Source organism: Pundamilia nyererei, unplaced genomic scaffold (genome assembly GCF_000239375.1).
Source record: "Pundamilia nyererei isolate P.nyererei 1_Seehausen unplaced genomic scaffold, PunNye1.0 scaffold00117, whole genome shotgun sequence".
Taxonomy (NCBI): Eukaryota; Metazoa; Chordata; class Actinopteri; order Cichliformes; family Cichlidae; genus Pundamilia; species Pundamilia nyererei.
In genome coordinates, this window is record NW_005187518.1 from 452,394 (window position 1) to 475,298 (window position 22,905).

A 22,905-nucleotide genomic window follows, 5' to 3' on the forward strand; every position below is an offset into this window, starting at 1 on the left:
ATATAAAGATGGACACAAGATAGTAGGTTTGATTGGTTTGTGAAGTCCCATTTTAAGGCCTTGACTCAAAGTTTGTATTAGTTGCCTGGTTGGCTAATGCTAGCAAGCTTGTTTAGCTAGGTTTACTGCAACGATGCATCACATGACACAGGTCCCTGCTAATTAATGTCAATTAGTAATGCACAGATTCTTATAAAAAGTACAATTTTATTCACAAAAACTGGATCACAAATTTGTTGGATACTTTGTACTTAATAATGTGAAATAATGTTTGGATTAAAAATCCTACAGAAAAGATCAACACCACAAGCACAGCTCAGAGGTCCAATTCTACAAGTAGTTGGGACCAATATCCTCCTGTCATTCAAAGCTGCTAAAGCTCCTAATAATGCAAACCTTAAGGCTTAATAAAGAGTTATGACCTTGTAAAGTTGTTATGAAAGGAGAAGTTTTTCTGTGAGCTTGCTTATGGTCGCCTTTGCAAACGGAGTGAGCCATGAGCCACAGTTTGGTGTCATTTCAGCTTGTCCTCCATCGCTCAGCTTTCTGTAACCTGGTGCAAGCTGCAGTGTGAAATCCTGCTGCCCTTCACTGCCATTTCAGTGATATTGCAGTGCTTAAGAGGGCAACTCCACAACAGCTTGAAAAGGTGAAACTTTCTGGAGAAAAATCCTCCGCAGTTTCTTTGTGTCCTGGTTTGATTTCTTCTTCTCCCATAGAGATGTCTCACGTCACATCATGTGCACAATTCTTGAGAGTTGCCCATCATTTTGGATGTGATACAACCAACAATCAATAGGAAAAAAAAATGTATGGATGCTGCCAGTTGCTTCCAGGCAAAGCTGGTTGTGGGGCTTATTACTGCGCGGTTGCTAGCAGCCACCTCTAGTTTGGATGGAAGACATCGACTTGTCTGCAAAGCAGTACTGACTACTTGCCAAGAGGTAGTAAAAAGCTGTGCCTCAGCACTTTCACTAAAGCTCAGAGAGCAGCTGGCAATAGCAAATTACAGGTGACTGTGTCAGTCTGCTAGAAACCAAAGAGGCTTCTACCAAGTGGTTGGAGAATGCACAGTTTGGGGTCTCTGACTGGTCTCTCTCTGTAACTGGGACGTTAGCAATTGATTGGTACCACTCACCAACTGGTAGCTTATCCCTCCACTGTCACCATGATCGTCATGTCTCTAAAAGGGCTAATAAATTAATGTCATGGTTGCGTGTGCGTAAAACCTCAACATCATCGCTGTTTGTTTGTTTTCTGAGAAGAAGACCTCAGTGAGTCTGGTGCACCTGCAGCAGGACTTGTGTGACATCAAAAGTCAGTGAGCAACACAAAGGTCGTGGTATGATTAACGTATATGGTCACCTCAGGTACACAGGTGTGGCTGTGAGCACAGCCTGCTACGGTAAGAAACACTTTGCTTACCCATAAAAACTAAGTAAATCCATCTATCAGCACCTGAAATATCATTAGCATGTTATATCTGTACAACACAAAACAAATTAGGTTACATCTGTACAAAAAAAGAAGTGTGAAAATGTCATTTTGTGGTTATAAAAGCCATTATGAGGAAGATGTATTTGTCATTACATTTCACCGTGTCAGGGATATAGGAAGATCGGAGGGTAATTAGAGTCTTTTGTTGTGTTACACATTTTTCACAGCCTGTTAACAAGTGAAACTGTAGACCACAAAAAGTGTAAATCCACTGGTGTTAATACTGGATTTTATTAAGATGTCAGCAGATCACAGAGCTGTAGTTTTTCATTTAGTTCTTCACTAGATGGAAAATTATTGTGGCTGTCAGAAATTCGTAAAATCTCAAACTGAGGCAAACCAAACAGATGATAGATTGTGAGAGCAGCACCGTAATCCCCAGCTGTGCTATTTTTTTCTTAACCTTAGGAAAGCTGTTTAATATTTACCTCCAGAAATGAGAGTGGTATTGATCATAGCTCTAGTTCTTGGCACGAAAACGCACCGGCATATTTCCAAACATGCCTTTCACATAAGGAGCTTGTAAGCTAGAAAACAAATACCAGACAAGGCCGGAGCTTTATTCAGAAACCAACAGCTGGGTCTCCCGGAGACTTGTTATACAATAATCATATCAGTTTAGAAAGAAATCTCAGAGGCAGTTTATGAAGAAGTCAATGTAACCCTGACAAGTAGAGTCCCCTGACAGCATTTGCATGAAGGAGCACTGGGGCCAGGCGGCGGTTGTTGTTTCCAGGCTAAAATTCACCGGTTCCAGCATCCCCTTCCTTTAGCTTTCCAGATGTGACCCCAGATGTTACTCATTTCACCTAGCCTTATTTTAAGCAGATATTCTTGGCAGCTTGTCATGTCTTACCTCAGTATTAACAAGGCAGAGCAGCAGAGAGACAGAGAGAAAGGAGGGTAAGAAATATGTTGGACAGGCACAGAAGATGAACCTCGAGGTTATTCCAAGAACATGTTTGACACTTAATAGTATATTTTCAGTCCAGCTCTGAGCTGCTTTGCAACCTCAGCCAAGGGAATTGATGCCTTTACTAGGCAGTCTTTTATCTGAGGAAAGAAAGATGCCAAAAGGCTCATAACATTTTATGAGATGATATTTCATTGTATAACAACATGTAAGTGCTTCTGCCGAGGTTATGCAGACTATGATCACGCAGCAACAGGGTGAAAAAGGCTGGGGGGAGCCTTTTATATGGAAGAAATGCTCAACATCTCATGTCTGTATAGAACTTAATTTTTACAACAGTACTTTTTGTGTGTGTCAAAGAAGGCCATTATAACAAAAATACATTAACAAAAAAAAGGTATGAAGAATCTGATAAATCAGATATCCAGTTATGCAAAAGTTTGCAACATCCTCCACAACTACTAACAAAAGCATCCAAATTAGACGATCCTCTTAAAGGGCAACTCGTCTTTGTCTCTCGCGCAGTGCTGGAGTTTGAACAGGCTGAAGGCGTTTGGTTTTGAGGGCAGTGAAAGACAGCGGGTCTGAAACGCTGCCAAATCCAGATCCCTCAGAGGTTTCTGTGTAAAACAATAAAGATTAAAAAACAGCTATCAGCGAGAAAATGCTCATCTATAAACACTGCTTAACAGGAATCATTTGATATTTTAGGATCCCTCATCTAAACTGCTCTCTGGAGCAATTAGAAGAGAAGACTGACACCGTTCTCATGTAGGCTGTGATACAAATTGGACACCAGAATGGAGAAAATGGAGGTTTTATTACACTAACTAACATAAAAATATAAGTGAATTGGAAAACAATAAGCATACATTAGAGTATGATGAGCTCTAAGAAAGGTGGGGGAGTGCGTGACCAGCCAAAGAGGAAAACTAAAGCACTTTTTAAAGCTAATTATTTAGCAACCAGGGATTGCAAATGGCTTACACTATCTGGACCTGGAGGAAAATCCAGGTTGCCTGCAAACTGCTTAGTATCAAGAGAAAGTCCAGTGCATACCTCTTAATGTTTGTACCTAAAATTGTGTAAGTGAATGTGTAATTTTTCAGGATGTTTTGACCTCTCTCCCTGTTGTTTACCCTTACTTCCTCTTTGCCTTCATCCTAACTGGTCATGTTTCCCCCTGAGGCTGGTTCTGGGGTTCCTTCCTTTTAAAAGAGTTTTTCCTTCCCACTATCGCCAATTGCTTGCTTATAGGGGATCATCTGATTGGTGGGGATTTCCTCTCTAACACTCTAGGGTCTCGGTTCCAGTCTTTTCTCTATATTCAGCTAGTTGTGAGTGCAGGTGAGTGCAGCTTTAAACTTAAGGGGCAGACCTGGGAGCGGTATCAGTCTTTTCATCTTACTCCCCGCCTGAAAATGAATAAGTGTTTTTTCCACAAAATGTCAACTTGTTCCTTTAATGTAATAATTCTCCCGTCTGGCAGTTTTTCTCCTCACCATGAATGCCAATCATGTGCTCCAGGATCAGGACCCTCTCAGCCAGGATCTTCAGGGCCTCCCTGAGCTGCTGCACGGCTTCGCCCTGAACAGCACCGGCATGTTTATTTAGGATAGTTTTTCAAATGAGGTCAGGAGGAGAAAAAAAACAAACACACCCTCTCGCCTCTTACCTCGTTCAAGCCTTCTCCTGGCTCTCCTTTTGGCCCGGGTGCTCCCTGTGAGCAGAGAGTGAAATAATGTTGTTATCTATGTGTGAGTGTGTGTGTATTTTATGCAGCAGAATAATTTTCTACTTACAGGTAGGCCCTGCTCGCCTGTGGCACCCGGGGGTCCCTGGCAAAGGAAATGAAGAGAGAGAGAGAGAAAAAAACACGTAAGATTCCTGCATTTTTATCCCCTCACTAATCTGCCTCTTCACCCGATATCCAGTCTTAAATCAAGCTAGTAAAGGAAGGGGATCAGGTTTAAAGGCAGAGGCCCAGTAGAGAGCTGACTGCAGAGGGGACCTGACATGGCTGCCCTGATTAGTGAGGCCTGGCCTTGGATGAGAGAGAGAGCGAGAGAGAGAGAGAGAAGAGGATTAGTCACGGCTTGGAGTGAGTCTTTGAAGAAAAGCTCGTTCACCTTTAATGTGTTTAAGATTGCATGACAGCGAAGGCCACTTACAAAACGTAGAACAAAAAGCATTTTGATAGCTCATCAGCAACAAATATGCTCAGCCAGCCCGATAATCCAATAATGAGGATGATTTTTTTTAAAGCAGCCTCACCCGCTCCCCTGGATCTCCTTTAGGGCCGGGACTGCCGGGCTTGCCTGGGAGGCCCTCCTTGCCCTCGTGTCAGACAAAGAGAAGGACACGGATTAGCGATGCCAGTCATACATAACTGTTTACTTTGTGCAGCAGTCTCAGTGATAGACACTCACATTTTGTCCCGGCAGACCTGGTATCCCTGCACGTCCTCTCTCTCCTGGTGCACCTGCAGAGTTGTTCACAAATGCATTCACGTTGAGCTAAACTGATGAATGGCAAATATTTAATCTGGGCTCAGAGTGTAAAAACTTAACACAGTCAATATTAGGATTACATTGTCCTGTGAGAGGGATTCACCAGAGTTTAAAATAGATGCATAATTAACCATCTTTTCTTTTTCTCATTTTTACCCCCGAGTACAAGTCGCACTTAGACATTTTGTATCAGTGTTTTAAAACTGCAGTATGTCTTGCTTATACTCCAGAGCTATTACGTGATTGTTTTCATTATGAAGTGTTACAACAATTACTTTTTGTCTCTGCAGCTGAAGAAGTATTTAGAAGTATTTACCTCTACAATGTAAAAATGCTCAGTTTGAATCATTCTATAACCTAACATTACAAATACAGTGTTGTCAAAAAGTATTTGCACGCTTCCTGATTTTTTTAGGGCTTTTTTTTGTGATACAGGTTTAATATTGGCCAGTGATACTCTGAGTAAATAAAACATGATGGTTTTTAAATTATGATTTCATTTATTAAAGTGGGAAAAAAATATCCGAACACACCTGGCCCTATGGGAAAAAGTTACTACCCTGCCTTGTTAAATCATAAATTGACTGTGATTAACCACATTTTTGGAAAGCTGAGATCAACTTTACTAGCCACACCCAGAAGTGATTGCTCCCAGACCTGTTAAATTAAGAAATCACTTAAACAGAACCTGTCTGACAAAGTGAAGAAGGATAAAAAACCTCAGACACTAGCACGTTATGCCACGCCCATTAAACCTCAAGAACTGCTGAGTCATTGACGTCTATCAGTCTGGAAAGAGTCCCGAAGCCACGTCTAAGGTTTTGGGACTCCAGTCAACCACAATGAGAACCATTCACATTCATCCACAAATGGAGAAAACAGTGGTGAAGCTTCCAAGGAGTGGTCGACCTACCAAAATTACTCCAACAGCCCATCCGACTCATCCAAGAGGTCACAAAAGACCCCAGAGCAAGATCTAAACATCTGCAGGCATCACTTGCCTCAGTTCAGGTCAGAGTTCATATGATAAGAAGGTGATTGGACAAAAATGGCATTTATGGGAGAGTTCCAAGTTACAATACTTAAAAAATCACCATCTCAAATTTGCCAAAAAACATCTTCATCATCCCAGAGAAAATATTGTGTGTACTGATGAGACAAAAGCTACCTTTTTGTTTTTTTCTGGCATAAAACTAACACAGCATTTCATAAAAAGAACATCATACCAGCAGTCAAACATGCTGGTGGTAGTTTGATGGATAATTAATGGAAGCATGAATTCTGCTCTCTACCAAAAAATCCTGAAGGAGAATTTTCAGTAATCAGTTCATGCCCTGAAGCTCAAGCACATTCGGGTTATGCAGCAGCACAGAGATTCAAAACACACAAGCAAGTCCACCTCTGGATGGCTCCAAGTGGCCTATTCAAAGTCCAAATGACCCTAAGCAGGCTGCTAATGCTTGGAAACCCTCCATTGTGGCTGAATTAAAACCAAAAGTTGTCTATAACGATGTGAAAGACTCTTTTCCAGTTATCACAAACACTTGATTACAGTTCTTGCTGCTAAGTGTGACAAAGCCAGTTATTAGGTTTAGTTGGCAATTTTTTCACATAGGGAAAACTGAATGAAAAGAATGAAATCCTCATAGAAAAACTGCATTTTATATTTTATACATATTTACACTCAAAATATGTATAGATATGTATTATTGTCTCATGCACTGATAATTCATAACAAGTTTAACGGTTTAAACGGTGACAATTGAAAGATCCCTGATTTGATACCAGGAGGAGACACAAATCCTTTGTGGGTTGAGTCACAAAAAGAGCTTCCGGTGTAAAAATCTGCAGAATCAAACATGTGGAGCTGCCCGCTTTGTGAATCAAGGAACGGCCAAAAGAAGCTTTACAAGTACATGGAAATCTTACTTCAGTAAAACACAGGAGTAAATGGACTCAGTCAGTTTCCACCACTGATTCTATCCACGCTCGGATCCAGTGATGGGATCCAGTCAAAGGTTAATGTAAAAAAACATTTCATATTTTAGGCACAACACCATCAAAAACAAAAAAAGAAAGATTTGCTTTAGTTGTACTAATCTGTGCTGAGCTTTTTCTGAGAATGTGCTGAGAATGTAAACAATGAAGGTTTGGATAACATTCAATTTTTTTGGTCTTCATTAGACCAGACAGGAAATTGAGGGAAATGACATTCAGAAAACAGCCCGGGGCGGACTCAAACCCATGACGCTACAGCAATGATGCGTCGCCTGCTCACCCAGGCCTGCTATAGTTGTGCCTGGGTGATATGTGTTTGCACTGAAGGACTGAGGGCAGAAAACAGCTTTTATTCATACCTGAGGGGCCGACTGGACCGGGAGGACCAGCTATGACCTGAGGTTCCTGGAGAACGGCATGGATGGGGTTCTCTTCTGCAAGGGAAAACAAAACAGATAAGAAAACGTGAACATCTGATCTACTGAGCATCCGAAACAACAAGAGGTGAGTTCACCGCAGCTTATCATTTGGAGTGGTTTTTTTGTTTTTATAATAAATCATCTGCTAATATGCAGCCATGCAAATATTTACACCGTCAGCAAAGTAGAAATGTTAATAAAGTCCTTTCAATTTTCCTCTAGATTGTGGCCCATTTCCCGTTTACTTAAAATTTAACTGTTTTTGTATAAATACCGTCATTAATCAACGCTGTGAATAATCTACTGAAGTGACTCACCGGCTGCAACACACTGACCAGTCAGTTACTCTGAAAAATTGCCAAAGTTTCCATGACTGCAGTGCTGGTGCTTGCCAGAAGTTTTGTGGTTATTAGAGCTACAAAGACAGCAATGTTGGTGTGAAGTAGGCTTCATTCAGTGGCAACTATAAAGCGTGTCCCTGCAATTTGGACACTGGAGCAAATTTATTATAAAAACAGATACACCCTCACAGTTACAAGTTTATTACACTTTTATTTAGACATAAAAAGTGTAAATGCAAAGGCCAAGTCAACTGTTCTTAACCTGACAGGCCATGCTTTTCAGTTACTGAAGACAAACCTGAAGGCAGATAGTCCAACAAACAAGCAGCAACTTAAGGTGTTTGCACTAAAGTCCCGCAGCGCAAACAGCATTTGGTGACGTCCATGGGTTCCAGACTTGAGGTACTCATTGACTGCGAAGGATTTCTATTTTTCAAATAATCTTTATAAATGACAATTATTTTAGTTCAATCACATCTCGACTCTTTGATTTAAAATCTACTGTGATGCTATAAGGAGGGAAAAACTACAAAAATTGAGTCACTGTCCATATACTTACAAAAGTACCTGCAGATTTAGAAAGAGCCTAAAGATACCAGATCTGCCTCCAGGTTTTATTTGCTGTGTTCTGAGCATTTCAAACACGTCTTAAAAAATATATTTGTATTTACAGTATATCGTCCAGTTGTTGAATACATGTACCGCTACCCTGCTGGAGAATCAAAAAGCCTATACGTCGTGTGATAGGATGTTTAATTCAAACCTACACAAGAGTTAAAACATCAGGGGGTCTCCAGCCAGACGGTAGAGTTTCCCCAGCAGTCAGCAGCTGGAATACATCCTGTGAGCCATTGATGGACATGAACAGCTGGTTGATCTCAAAGAGGTCCCATTTAACGGAGTAATAAATGCCTGGACATGATCTGTCTTCATAGAAAGCAAGCACGAGGTGGAAGTCATGTCTTGTTCTCGACATGTTGGATATTTTAAAGTACACTTGTAAGTATAAATTTTGTTTGAAACCACGCCACACTTCCTCACCACTTCAACATATGTTCAGCGTCAGTCTTCCCCCGTGTTGAGACAGCACTGTTACATTATGGCTGCAGTCCACTGTAAGGCTCTAGATGGAGCAGATTTCCCTCTGGAACTAATTTTCTAATGCTACAGTCTCCTTGAGCCTGGCTGCCTCCCTAAGAAACTCCACATGAGTGGCAGACTATCTCCTCCCTTGTTCAAAGCCAGCCCAGCTTTTGGCTCGGGGCCGTGGCCAGTTCCCCCAAAACACAGACTGTTGTGCTGACAGCTAACAAATTAGGTCTGATTTACAGCCAGTTGGCCCCCCTCAGCTTACATGGTCCCACAGACCCAAATCTACATAGTTCCAGACCCGCAGACACAGTCCCGGGCTCAGAAAGGCAGACAAAGCCAAAAGCCTAATCAGAGCCAGCAGTCCTCGTGAGGTAATGATTATAGCATGGATTCCTACTGCCTCCCTGTGGTCAAAGTGAAGTGTTCAACAGCAGAGAAGTAATGTTTTCATATATGTATTGCGCTTCTATTGCCTATTTGTTAAAAGATATGATCACTTAAATGTTGCAAATGATAAAAAAAAAGCAATGCTTTCATGTTAACATCCAATACCAAAGCTTCACCCTTGCATGTGTCGATCTGTGCAGCGAGTGTACAAATGCATGACTTTGTACTAAACTGGAAACAAAGAATGAAAAATGAGTCGGTGTATTTTATAATCAAGAGTCTTTTTAAAACTCCCAAGCCTAATCTTGTGATTTAGATGAACGCTTTCCAACTGTGTTAAACGAGGTTGCAGTAAACAGTGGCTCTGCAGCAGCAAACACACACGGAAACAATTAAAATAAATCTATGCCAGCCCTGCTGGGGAAGAGAAACAATACTCTCTCCGTTGCAAGTTTGGGTCTTTTTCTAAAAACGGCCTCTGTGCTTCCACCTGTTTCCCCTTTAAACTATTTTCCACGTACAGAAACCGGTGTGACCAGGGTTCATGTTCTGCCTGACAAGAACATGAGATATGTGAGCATGAAGCACATGACCCGGTGCAGGATGAACTGCAGAAATGGACTTGAGGTAATGGCACCAATTCAGACCGTCCAAAAACTTAATGCTCGAATGGTTTTACAATAGTTCTCGGGTCATAATTCATCCATATGGGTAAGCTCTACTATCATGCTCTCATTTGAGCCCATCTGGGAGAATTTAGCTCTAAGTTACTGTGAGATAGCACATTTGACTTGGAATCGCCTACCTTGATGGTCCACGTGAAAAACGTCGCCCCGGTTTCTGACAGGAAACGGACTCGGTTCTGAAGGACCCGAAGGACCTGGTGGGCCAGGGGGGCCGGGTCGACCGATCTCTCCAGGAAAACCTCTTTCTCCCTTTGGTCCTGAGCATCAAGGAAAAATAAGCGAGCTCAGCTTTAAACAAGAACGAGTTAAATTTTTAATAAAACAGCTCAATAGCAATAATTTCCCAAACCATGTTTAAATGATCAGACTGACTGCTAAATGTTTTTGCTTTTTTACCAACAGGTCCAGAACTGCCTGGAGACCCTGGTAGACCTGGAAGTCCTGTAGAACCTGGAGGCCCTGGAGGTCCCATTGGCCCTGGAGGCCCTCTGTTTCCTGATGCTCCTAAATAGAGAGAGAGAAAGAGTGAAAATGATGAGTGAAAAGCAGAATTAAGTGATCATCTAACTCCACAAAGAACAATGGACAAAAAAAACCCTTATCAAAAACCTTGAGCGCCATAATTCGTTCCATCTTCCATCTAATTCCTTTTCTGTCTGCAGCCAGATGGTTGCTGGCCAGAAAGTATAAATTTTATCACACCACGCTGCGTGTTTACTCCTCTCCACGGTATACACGCCAGATCAGATCACACCAGAACACATGCACAACACATGATAGAGAGAAAAAATAAAAAAATAAAAAAAAAACACTGATTGCTCCGAGACAAATTTTCCACTTTTTGATTATTTTCATAATTGATTAATCGGTTTTACATTCACTTGATTCCCTGACTAATGTTTGGGAGGTAAAAATACCAGAAGAATGACTAACAGTATTTCCTATAAAGCCCAGAGTAGTATCTTTACACTGATTGGTTCATCAATTCAATGATCTAAAAACCAAGAGGTTTAGGAAGAAAGTTTTCCCTTGAAATATGAACAAAAAAACACTTGAATGTGTTTTCACCTGGTGGTAGAGTGGGGCGGGATGCGTCCACCTCATTGTCCGTTGAGCCCCCCGGTAAACTACTGGCTGTGGGCAGAGCTGAGCATCCCTCTTCTAAGAGTGTGATCTGGAAACAGAGAGGCAGATGTTTGACACATCTGTTAAGCATCCACTGCAAACACTTACAGCGTTTTGCTGTCAGGATGGATGGATCTGACGGATTTTCTTTACCTTTTTTTCTATCGCATTTATTCTGCTGTTCATTTGATTGAAGCTGGTGCAGTTCATGCACTCTGTAAGAAAGAAAGACATATTTCCACATTACAGCAGACACACACGCTGCTTCTTCGCCATCTGTCTTTCCTTATTCTCTCCTCTCCGCCTTGTCTGTTTCATTCCTGTTTCTTTTTTTCATCCTGGCACCATCGGTAGCATCTCACACAGAGCAGGTCAGGCCAAGATACACAAGAACAATGCTCATCAAACCAGACCCGAGAATTTATTATGAATTCCTCCTTAAATCATGTCACTTGCTCAGGGAATAAATATTGTCAGGACTTCTCATGAAATTCTCGCTTGCGTGAAAGCTCTGCGTGCTTCTGTCTGTCTGCCCACACTCACATCTTCCTCCAGATACCCAAACCATTTAAAGCAGCACATGAAAACATATTGGCTTTAATTTATGTTTTCTTATCCCACGAAAAGCTAAACACACAAAGCCCGCAGCCAAAATCAACATCTAGTGCCAAATAAATCAGATTCACCCTGCCACTGAGCTCCAGTGTTTTTCAGAGGCTGAGGCAGTGTCACCCACTCGGTTTATTTTAGAGTACACATTTCTTCTGCTCTAAACACTCACAACACTGCATGTGTATTAACTCGCAGTGAGCTTGTTTGGCCACTTGGAGGCGCTGGAGAGAAACGACAAGTCATCATGTGGACAAAGTGTTTAGCTTTTAAATCATGTGGTGAAAATGTTCTACCACAGAAACAGAGAAACATCCTTCATTTGTCGTATTTGTGTCGGCTTGTTGAATTGAAGTTTACTGTTCACTCTCTGTTTAGCTCTGATTTTGGTCTCCACCACCTCTTAACAGAAAGCTCCAGCTCTTTAGCTGCTGAACAGTCCACGGTGTTCAGCATCTATGGTCTCTAACTGACTCTGTCTGCTGTTTGGTGCTGAAGAATAAAGACTCCGGACTCATTGTAGAAGTGGAGCAGGGCAAAAATCATCACTTTTTTCATATGTTTTCTGTAAATCTGTTGCAGCATTTTCTTAAAAATTGAGTTAGATTGTATTTTATACTCAAATCTTGCGCTGGGGTTATTTTTGAAACAGGTGGAGTAATGAAACAGACTTAAAACCTGGTGTATCATACCACTCGTCCTGTGACAGGTGGCCACCCTCACGACCCTGGTGCTGAATTGGATACGAAGACAACTGGATGGATGGATGGATGGATGGATGGATGGATGGATGGATGGATGGATGGATGGATGGATGGATGGATGGATGGATGGATGGATGGACGGACAGTATCTTAACATTTATTCTAAAATAAATCAATGAAGTCTGGAATTTATAAATTTGGAGTGAAATCTCCAAGCTAGATATTAAGTTGAAAGCCTACTAGGAGTAACCTGTGAAGCTGTTTTCTGAGCATGTGCATCAGAACTTAGTGAGGGTGGTCACTGCCTATGCAGGTACCCTTTGAAAAACCCAGAAACTAAACACCTTTATTATTCATATTAACATGTCAGTCTTTATGGGGGGAAGAGTCAGGGCTGTGTTTGTGGTTTAGGTTTCCTCTCACTGGGCTGTTGATGACTTATCCCAAAACAATGATTTAGTAACACAGTGTGGCTCCACAGTCTAGTGGTTTACACATTCACGTAACATTTGTAACATTCCCAGTTTAAGACCAGTTGGAGACACAAATCTCTGAGAGGTTTGTTTCATAGAAATCTGCCAGATCAGTAACGTAGATTAATAACTTAAGCACAGGTTAACTACTACTTCCTGATTCAGTATAGTGACTTTTAACTGGTAATGTATTGCAGATTATTTTCTTTTGTAACTTTGGTTTTTATACCGATATGTAACGAATTATAGTTGAACTGGCGACCTTATGATAAAAAGACCTTCTTACTACGTGAGCCACCAGCACAAATACCCATTTGAGTTCATGGTTTACAATATAAGACGTCCCCCGTGATGGTTACAGAGTTGGCGGATAGTAATTGAAAGATTTTTGAGAGGGTTTTGCGTAATGTCTTAAATTGGACAGAAATTATTAAAATGCCAAAGCTGTGGTTTGAGGCTCAAAAAGCCTGTTGGATCTCTAGCAGGCAGAGGTACAAAACGATACCCTGGAACTAAGTGTCCAAGCAGGAACAACAAAAAGACATTTTTATGTGCCATTGAATGACAAGATAATAATACTTGTCAATAAAAGTCAGTTTGGTAAGTTTTTCTGGCATCTTAGGTTATTTTCTTTTTGCCGTCTTAACCTGCAAAATATCTATGCGTATTTGCTTTACTGGTTTTGGCTTTGGTTACCTTCAGTCTATTTTGGTCCTCTTTCTCACACACAGGTTGCACCATTTTAGCCACCACTAAACCACAGATAGGCTTACTTATACATTTTCTAGCTGTGCAGCAATTTTGGATAGACTACATTAGCTTTGATGCAAAAAACCCCAGAACAACATAGTTTCAAAGAAAAGCCCTGCATTTGTTTTAAATCCAAGCCTTCCTTGAGCCCACGGCTCATAGGAAGTGTGGAATGTCAGCTGTCAGTCCTGCAGATGGGACCCACCCACATTGTGGTCATAGCAGGGATACCTATAACCAGGAGCAACTGCCGCTCATAAAATAGCAATGCAACAACAAAAATGACCCAAACGAGCTCTGGTCTGCCCGCAGCACGCGGAGTGCTAATGGCAGCCGCTGAGGTTTGCGCTTTACTAAAATAGGACACGGCGAGCGCCTAAAGATCATCTGTGAGTCCACAGTTGCGTACGCCCAGTCCTGCGCCGTGTCAAACAGCGTGGGTGAGGTTTCTTAATGCTTCATTTCAACATCTTGAGTTTTACCCTGGAGTGTAGCCACAGACGGAAACAACAATCAACAGTTAAACCCAAAACGCATTCCTCAAAATGTATCAACCAAAATACTGAAAGCTGCTCAACCGCTGACCCCACATGAGCTGTTTGTTGTGACTGAAAGCACTGAGGTTTCTTCAGAGACTCTAAGGACATGAAAGAAGAACACAACAGTGAGACTGTGGGCAATCATGGGCTCCACAATATAAGGACTGATGAGATGATATGCCTTCATCTCCCCCCATAGTTACTCATCATCAGCCCAGAGGAAGTCTCCACCCTCTGACACTCTTCCTCTATTAGACAGTACATCAGTCTGTGATGCATTCCAGGAGCTAATCAGTGATGATGTGTCAACATTTAGTTTTCAGCCAAACTAGAGCTCATCTCTGTCTGGAAATGGGTCAGAGCATTCACATTTTAGTCTCTCAAAAGCTATACCATGGATCGGCACAGAAACATGCACAAAAAAATTGAGGTTTCCTTTAGTGCCACAGCAAAGCCGACAGTTTCATGTCACCTAGAAGCAGAAAGGATTTCTGAATGAACCTATTGTGCACAAAGTGTGTCAGTAAACACCTGCTGCCGATCCTCTGTTCAAAGGGATAGTTAACACTTCAAACAGAAGCGCTAGTAAATCCAACAAACAACCACAAAGACATGCAAGATAATGGAAAAGAGACTCAGAATGTCTAGAAAGAGCAGCAGGTGACACAAAGTGAGTTAGAAACTTACAAAAAGAGCAATAATTAATGCAAATTGAGTGCAATAGACAGGTGTAACAACCACAAATGAGAGGCAAGCAAAATGAACACCAAGAGATATAAAACCTCTGTAAAGCATAGAAGTCGTTTGATATACAAAGATGTCTTTATGAGGGTTACAGAGTTATTTTTGTGCACATTTTCATTTATATGTGATATTTACATGTCTACATATCTGAATGTTTACGCATGCACTTTCAAAGCAGTAATAACTGCGTGTCGAATCTGCCAAGTTGGTTTTCCTGAATTTACCTGAGATTTCCTGGCTTCTGATTGGTTAGTGAGGACACATGGGACTGAAGTGTGCTGAGAGTAAAGTTATCTGTCTCCATCTTGCTGTTTATAATCGTTTACAGACATTTAGAACCACGTGACGAACCCTCGTGTTACACTGTTGTAGGTAAAATGGTTGTAAGGGCCCAGATTTGAAATAATAAACAAAAATTGGCGGTGACTATTCAGAGAGGCCACGTGAATAAAATAATAAAAACAAGAGTGCTGAAAAAGATGAAAACTTAAGCATTTGTGTGCATACAAAACTGAGTAAAATAAACTGAAATTAAACAGTCTTTGGTATTAGTCTTAGTCGGATTGGCAAAATCTGTCATCCCAGCGTGCATCAGGAGGCTTTGAAGCATGTGTTCAATGAGACCAGGAGGTCTGCATGACACGAAAAGCTTAACATGCACCCACACAGGTCGCCTCGAAGCTGACATTTGGTCACTAAGCACATTCCAGGCTCCAGTTGCCTAGGTAACCCTTACTACCCTGTCACATATATATGGTAAAATGGTCTGGTACTCGTATAATGCTTTCCTACTTTATTTAAGCACTCGGTGCATGTTTTTACTACAACCCTCGTCCATTCACACTACTTTATTCTATGTCTAAAGGCTTTTAAACATATGACATGTAGACTACAGAAGCTAGCTAAGTATTGAACTATGAAGAGCTAAAGCGCTCGACCTACTGAGCCACAGCTGCCTGATTACTAACATCCTGCGCTCTCATGGACACTTTAGTCACCAGCAAGTTGAAAAAAGGTTATCTTAGTGTTTTTGTTTTGTCTTATGAAGACACCTAATGTCTTTAAATTTCCATGGAAATTACTGGTATTCAGCAGCTTCAAGCAACTACAGGTGAAGTGAGCTAGACCTGAGCTGGACTTTTCTCACCTTCCAGGTGATCTATTGAAACGACTACCAATGAGAGTGCAGGATATCATTGATTGACACATGACCTGTTGGTAAATATGTGTTGCCTAGGCAACAGGACCTTGGAATGTGGAAAGCGACCAGGAGTCCGTTTCATAACGATGCACGTCAGCAAATCGCTTACAGCTACCAGGTCACATGTCAGTCACTGATGTCCTGCACTCTCGTAGGTCATTCCATCAGTCATTCACCTTGAAGCTGAGAAATCTTGGGATTTACCCTCTTGTAACCTGTGGTGTTCTCATCCATAGTTGCTTGAGGTTGCAGACTTTTTATGGTCACAGTCCAATAGAGCAACTTTGGGATGCGGTGGAACCAGAGACTGTCATCATGGATTTGCAGGCAACAAATATACAGCATCTGTGATGCGATCATGTCAGTGTGGACGAAAATCTCTCAGGACTGTTTCCAGCACCTTGGTAGAATCTATGGCACGAAGACTTGATCAACTTCTGAAGGTAAAAGAGGGCCCATCATGGGGCTAGCATGGTTTCTAATAAAGTGGCCAGTGAGGGTAGATTTGCTCAACATTATATCAGGCCTCTGTGAACTAATTGCATGACACTTGTGTCCTGTCAGCTGCTGCAGGAATGAGTGTCTCTGCCTCGCCCAGTATGGCCTTAAAAGCTCCATTCTTCACTGCTAATGAGCTAACATGTCCAGCCTTTATCTCGCCTCCATCTAGGACCAGAAATAAACCAGCCACATCTCATTATGTTATAAACACTCACCACAGGAAACACCAGAACTAAGTCAATTTACCATAAATGTAAACCAGAAGAAGAAATTTTTTTTTCTTGCTGTTCCCGAAAGGTGGTGGGCGGGATTTCTGTTTCTAGAGTTGGAATTTAATTACGTTGGTTTCAGAAAACCAAACTTCCGCTGTGATCGAGCTGATGTTTAGAGCGGGGACCGCAGCTATAGAGTCTGTTTGGATCCATAATTACACTATGGCAACACAAGCTGAGGTTATTTTTCTTGGACCGCGCTCGCTCGTGGGAAAGATTCGGGATCATGTTGTCTTTTGTGAGGAGAAAAAACAAACTGAGAAAACAGGGAACTTTCCTGCACCAAAGACAAGAGGGAGTTTGAGTCTAAGCAGTTTTTCCATGGATTCAGATGTTACATCCTATCAGATATTATTGGGAATTCACGATGGAATTAAAAGAGCACATTTTTTTAGCAACATACATTACCTAATTATCTTAAAGTCACACAAAAATACACCATGAAAGTGAATTGCATAAACATAAATAACATGTTGTGGAAGCAAACCTGTCGTTGGTCTTATGCGATAAGATCAGCTGTTAAGTCTGGCACTGAGAAGTGAGAGACGAGGAGGCTGACTTCGCAGCATCAAACCTTCCCGCCCCAGGACGAGATCTGAGTGTAAATAGGTTCATATACTCTCGGGAGATAAAGAATGAAAACAAGAAACCTACAACTGGTTTAATGAATCATCCCCATTGTTTGATCTGCGGTGCAAGACAGCGCAGGATATTTTGGCAATCATGGAAGTCAGACTGCGGGCATAGCATGTGTTGAGACAGCTACATTTCCTACATTAGACATGGATATAGATCAAAGACAAATCTCCTTTTTGCAGGTTCTCTTTTTTCTTTTGGACAAACACCTACAGAGACAACCTCAACCACAAAACAAACCATGACGCACACGGCTGGGGACGGTCATTTTCACCGCCACTAAATGTTAGTTCTGTCTGCATGTGTGGGGAGTGCAGAGTGGGGATACGCCGAAACATCTTCCTGGAGCATCTTAAGACTCTCATCACCAAGAAAAACAGACAACTGTGCACGCAGGCTGTGTGTTTGTGTATGTGTGCGTTTGTGCAGACCACAGACAGCCTCTGGCTGCGTCCCAGAGGCCTGTTGTGTGTCGGACCCAGCCAGCAAGTGGTCAGCAATTGCTGGCATGAAGAACAGCTGGCACAGAACACACACACCCACACACACACAGACACACACTCGCCCAGCCGCAAGCTCTCACTCACTAAATCACACACCCACTTTGACGGCGGTGGCTGGTGGACGGTGAATGGGGCTGTTTTTGGAAAATCTAGATGCCTCGCAGTCCACAGTGAGACCATTTAGCATTTTTCGTTGTGATGCCAGCTGACAGGCCACACACCATTTCTATAAACCATAAAAACTATGAGTACAGATACTTGGCGTCTGGTCCACGGTGCCGTTATTGCACGTAGAAGGAGATGTTGTGATGGCAAAATAATGGACCTTAAAACCACAATGATGAGCTGGTATTTATCTGACATTCTCCCTCTCGAAATGCTACTACTCAGCGGGCATACGCATCAAAATGAATCTCTTCAAATCTGAGAAAACAACCCATTTTTTTCAGTGATTTCCCTCGCGCTGTCAGGACGCATCCGCCGCCATCCCATCATCGTGCCGCATCGCCCGGCTCGTCAGCCAACGCAGCACACACTGCTGCGCCGCCGCTGAGATGTTGGAGACGGATGAGCCTGCTGGTGCACAGACACAAAGCCATCGTCGTGCTATGAGATGACGGTGCTCAGAGAAATGATCGCAGAGTGATCGGTTGAAACGAGACGGATATTTCTGAGGTTCAAATGTTGTTTCTTTAAGAGTTAATGAACAGGAGGAAAGGGTGGAAACAGAGAAAGAAGTGACAGGTTATAGCAGAAGCACAGTAAGATGGATGGAACTATAAAATAAAGACGAAAAACAATTAATCTACTTATTTACAACCTGGACAGGTTGTTAGTCCATCGCAGTAAAGACGGACGTGCTTGACAGAAACGATGTCCATTGTTGGACGGACTCTTCATGAAATCTGGTGCAAATGTTCACGCTCACAGCAGAAGGATGTATTCTAATGACTTTCTCGGGGAGTTCATTCCTGTTTGGTCTGAAACGTCTCTCTGTGATATTTCACAGAGACATTTATGTCCCTCTAAGGATCAACTGTAACACCTTTGTAAAGACTTTTCATTTACTGCCATCATTATGTTCAATAATTGGGTTAATAAAACAAAAGCCTACAAAAAAAATGGCAGCTTATCAGCCTCAGCTGCACTTTCTGTCTGCCTTGTGAATGCTTACATCCTCACACGGTCCAGTCGAATGGTGAGTGCGGTAAACAAACAGAGAGCTGGCTGTGCTCGTTGGGTGGTCGGATGCCTTCAGAAACTACCTCCCCATCACCTTTCTGGGTGGAGTGGACTTCTTTTCTTCTCAAAAGGAGAAAGTTAAAGTCTGAACTTCTATTTGTTTACACACACCGCCTCAGGAAAGCCACCAGCATCTTAAGGACCCTGCACACTCATGCCAGAGTCTATTTGAACTGCTCCCATCTGGTAAAGCTACAGAGCCTTTCATGCACGGACCTCGAGGCTCAGAGGCAGTTTTACTACAAGAGCTACAAACGCACTTAATCAGTCCATCAAGAGGCCCCCATAGACCTGTTTTAACTATAATTATAACTACCTCATTGCAAGCTTTGCTCTGCAACCGTTACCCGAGCCATTTTATGAATCATTTGCACCGTGTATTTATGTTTTCATGGTTTTATATCGCATATTTTAGAGTTTTTGCTGTAATGTTTTTTTATTATCTTTACACAGAGACTGTGTGTTGGAGTAGCTGCAGACTGAATCGCTTTGTACTCGTGCACCATTCAGTTCAACTGATCTCAGTATTTTCATTCATTTACATTCATCAGTGGGTCTGAGCTGAACTGTTTCTATTACTGCTCAGGTGAAACCATAGAGACGGTGTAACAGAAGAGTATCATCTGCGCGCTAACTCTCCACCACATTGGGCAGTTGGCACTGATTTGCAAGTGGTTTTGGGTGTGTGTGTCTATATGTTTGTGTTTGTGTGTTTCACAATTGCTGTGAGCCAATGGCTGTGTTTGGGCTGGGTTAATTGAAGGCAGGTGTGTTTGACTGTGCTTCCACTGCACACTGCAACACTTGAGTCAGACTTTGCTGTGTCTCAGTGGAGGTCAGAGCCTGATAAGGCAAAGCTGGCTTGCTCAGGCTGGAGTGATTCTCGGTCTGCTCCATACAGAGTTTCTGGGTTTAAGAGGAGAACCGCTGACACCTGTGGAAGTGGTCGGCCTTTAGAGAGGGCAGACGACCTGTAGCAGTGCTGGCGTTGGCCTCTGTCCCTTTTGCAAGTTGGACACTGGACTGATTTTCCCTCTTTAACTTTTTTTAGTCAGGTCCCTTTCCCCTTCAATTCTCCCTTGTTGACACACCTAGAATCTGTGTGTTACAACATCTTTTAAAGTCGAGGGTAGACCTCACTTGTTAAGCAGTATCGGATCCCCTCGCTCTCTTTCTCTTTTTACCAGAAGCTCTTAATTTCTGATGAGCAGCATGTCATACAAGCCCCTTCATTCTGAGCGTAACCTGATCCAGTGAGCAAATGTGTTTGCTTCCAACAAAACCGTAAAACAAATCTGCAGTTTACACCAAATCTCAGATATGAAACCATGACTGTGGAAACGTTTCAAGGAGCCTTTTTAGGACCTTGGGAACTTTACCTGCACAGCTCTCAATAAACAGATGTGTGGAGCTGCAGACAGATAGAGGGACATATGTTAAGATATCACTGAAAGGCAGGAAGAGCCGCTGATAAGAAGAGGACATGAATGAAAAACTGCAGAAGGAGCATGAACAGAGCATCATCCATCAGGCAGATCAGACCAGGAGCAGGAACAGCGACGCTATCCCATAGCTCCCTGCAAGTCGAAGGGCACCCTCTGACCTATATTTCAGTGCAACCTGAAATGTAACAGAGACATCAGTCAAGTCCTCACTCTGCAGAGGCTGCAGTCTAGGGCAGCACATGTGGGACACGGTTCTGTTTTATCGCTTTACTCCAAGGAGAGGAAAGCAGGAGATCTAAAGGACATAGGAAGTCAGATAAGTGGAAAGCGGTAAGGAATAAGAAGATAAAGAGCCCAGCAGTGGCAAGAAAAAGAGAGGGCAAAGGAGCAAAGGCCTGCACGGCGATGACAGCGGATGATAAAATGGAAAAAATCTGACGCTATTTCTGAATGATATTTAATATTGCTGGTGTTCAAGATAATCCCTCCAAAAAGCATTTTAACACACTTCCTCCTCATCTAGCTGCAGAGGGGAAACAGTGACTTTAGCAACTTTATGGCTGCAGCGTTAACAAGTTAACACATTTGACATCCGGAGCTGTCAGACACCTTTTCACCACGTTAATGAAATTCATCGTTAACTTTGCTTCAAAAAAAGTGAACACCCCCCCCCCCCCTTTTCCCCCTTTTCCTGAGCTTTTTCACAGGATCAAAGGTCACCGCTCTCATCAGCACAGGGCCTGTCTCTAATTCCTTTAGGATTATGTTCCCCATACATAAAGGAAACCCCAAATCCTTGCAGTAAATATGATCATGTGTGCAGATAGGTGCCGGGGTGCCGCTGTGACAGAGTGGAGGGGAGGGGGCAAGGAAATTACGAACACATTTCTCCTAAATGTGTTCCATGCCGTCATGCGTTAGCATAACTCTGCTGAAAAGCAGCGTTTAAATCTTGAGATGCACGGTACACAGCCAGCACAAACCAGGCTGTCAAAAATATTGACGGGTCAGGGTGTCAGCGCGGCGAGAAAACGCCCATTTTCCATTAGCAAACGCACAAAAATCCAGACTCTGACACCAGCTTGGCCCTAGAGTTTGGCTGCAAGCTTCAGGATTGTTTTCAGTCTTAAAAGGTTGTCACAGAGAGATATATACAAAAACAAAGTGTTTAGAGGTAAAATGATGTTAAAGATCTTGGTGATATAATCAAGCTTAGGGTCCAAAATACAAAAACGCTCAGTTTAGTTTCACATGAGAGAAAGAAAATCAGCAAATTTCCAAACAAGGGGTGAAAGTCTGTGGTGCTCTGCATTTATTTTGCTTAAAATGTTGATTTAATAAGCAGTAAATTGTCAAACTGCTTATTATTCTGTCTATCAACTGAGCATGTAACTCCAAAGCTTCTATTTGTTCTGTTGTCGGCGAATGAATGATATCGCCTTAAATAGAATGTGATCAAGCATAAAACAGCTCCACTCACAGCAGCTCCAAGTCATCTTCATTAATGACTCTGAGATTATTTGATAAAGAGTGATGATTAAAGACAGTAAGGTATTAATTTAATGCGGAAAATGATTCAGGATATCGAAAAAGGAAACAACTAGAGAAACAAGCATCTTTACATCTTCGTCTGCCTTAATTTGACTCTCGCCTTCTCTAGGTCCTCTGTCTGTACATCTCTGAGGGCCTCGGGTGCCTCTGAAGTCGAGCCAGAACTCCATCAAACCAAAACCAGAGTTGATGTCATCTTCATTGGTTAAAGCTGTCCTCTTTCCTCTCAATAAAACAGCTGGCTCTGTGCCCCAACGGCAGTTTTCTGCTGCACAGGCCTTCATGTTCAGTGTCGCCCAAGTGACTTACAGACTCAAAGATGAGTGCTCGGACTCCTATCGTCAGCCAAAATGGTCTGCAGTTAAACGAACATGGTGATATTTTGGAAAATATGCTTTTTTTGCTTCCTTGCCAACAGTAACATCAGACCACTGGTACCATATCTTACATCTGTGACACGAAGATGGTTAACCTAGGGTAACATGAAGCCTGGAAGCAGTGTAAATAGCTAACCGATCTAGTGAATCTGCATACCTGATCCTCTAATTCTTGTTACATCTTGCTTATATGAGCCCCAAAACAACATCAACAAAATGCAAAAACAAAACGCGCCATAACTTATGCAACATAACTACTTCTCACGTCAGGAGTTCTCAAACATGACGCGCGACTTGCTGTCAGACATTCAGCAACTCAAAACTGTTGTGTAAATTACATTACAAGAACAGCAACTGGAAAGCAGAGATGGCATTCCTACACTTACTCCA

At 42.3% G+C, this 22,905-nt stretch overlaps 1 protein-coding gene across 1 annotated transcript in view; it reads right to left on the minus strand.

The window, feature by feature from the left end:
- Positions 1–1,716: 1,716 nt before the first annotated feature.
- Positions 1,717–22,905, minus strand: part of col26a1 (collagen, type XXVI, alpha 1) — a 26,100-nt gene continuing 4,911 nt past the window's right edge. Inside the window, exons 4-14 of the mRNA XM_005742098.1 lie at positions 11,122–11,183; positions 10,912–11,017; positions 10,240–10,347; positions 9,963–10,100; positions 7,278–7,352; positions 4,840–4,892; positions 4,685–4,747; positions 4,213–4,248; positions 4,086–4,130; positions 3,913–3,997; positions 1,717–3,030 (exon numbers count right to left, since the gene is read on the minus strand). Of these exons, the coding sequence (XP_005742155.1) occupies positions 2,903–3,030; positions 3,913–3,997; positions 4,086–4,130; positions 4,213–4,248; positions 4,685–4,747; positions 4,840–4,892; positions 7,278–7,352; positions 9,963–10,100; positions 10,240–10,347; positions 10,912–11,017; positions 11,122–11,183 (899 nt within the window). The 3' untranslated portion in view covers positions 1,717–2,902. The remainder of the gene's footprint in view (positions 3,031–3,912; positions 3,998–4,085; positions 4,131–4,212; positions 4,249–4,684; positions 4,748–4,839; positions 4,893–7,277; positions 7,353–9,962; positions 10,101–10,239; positions 10,348–10,911; positions 11,018–11,121; positions 11,184–22,905) is intronic.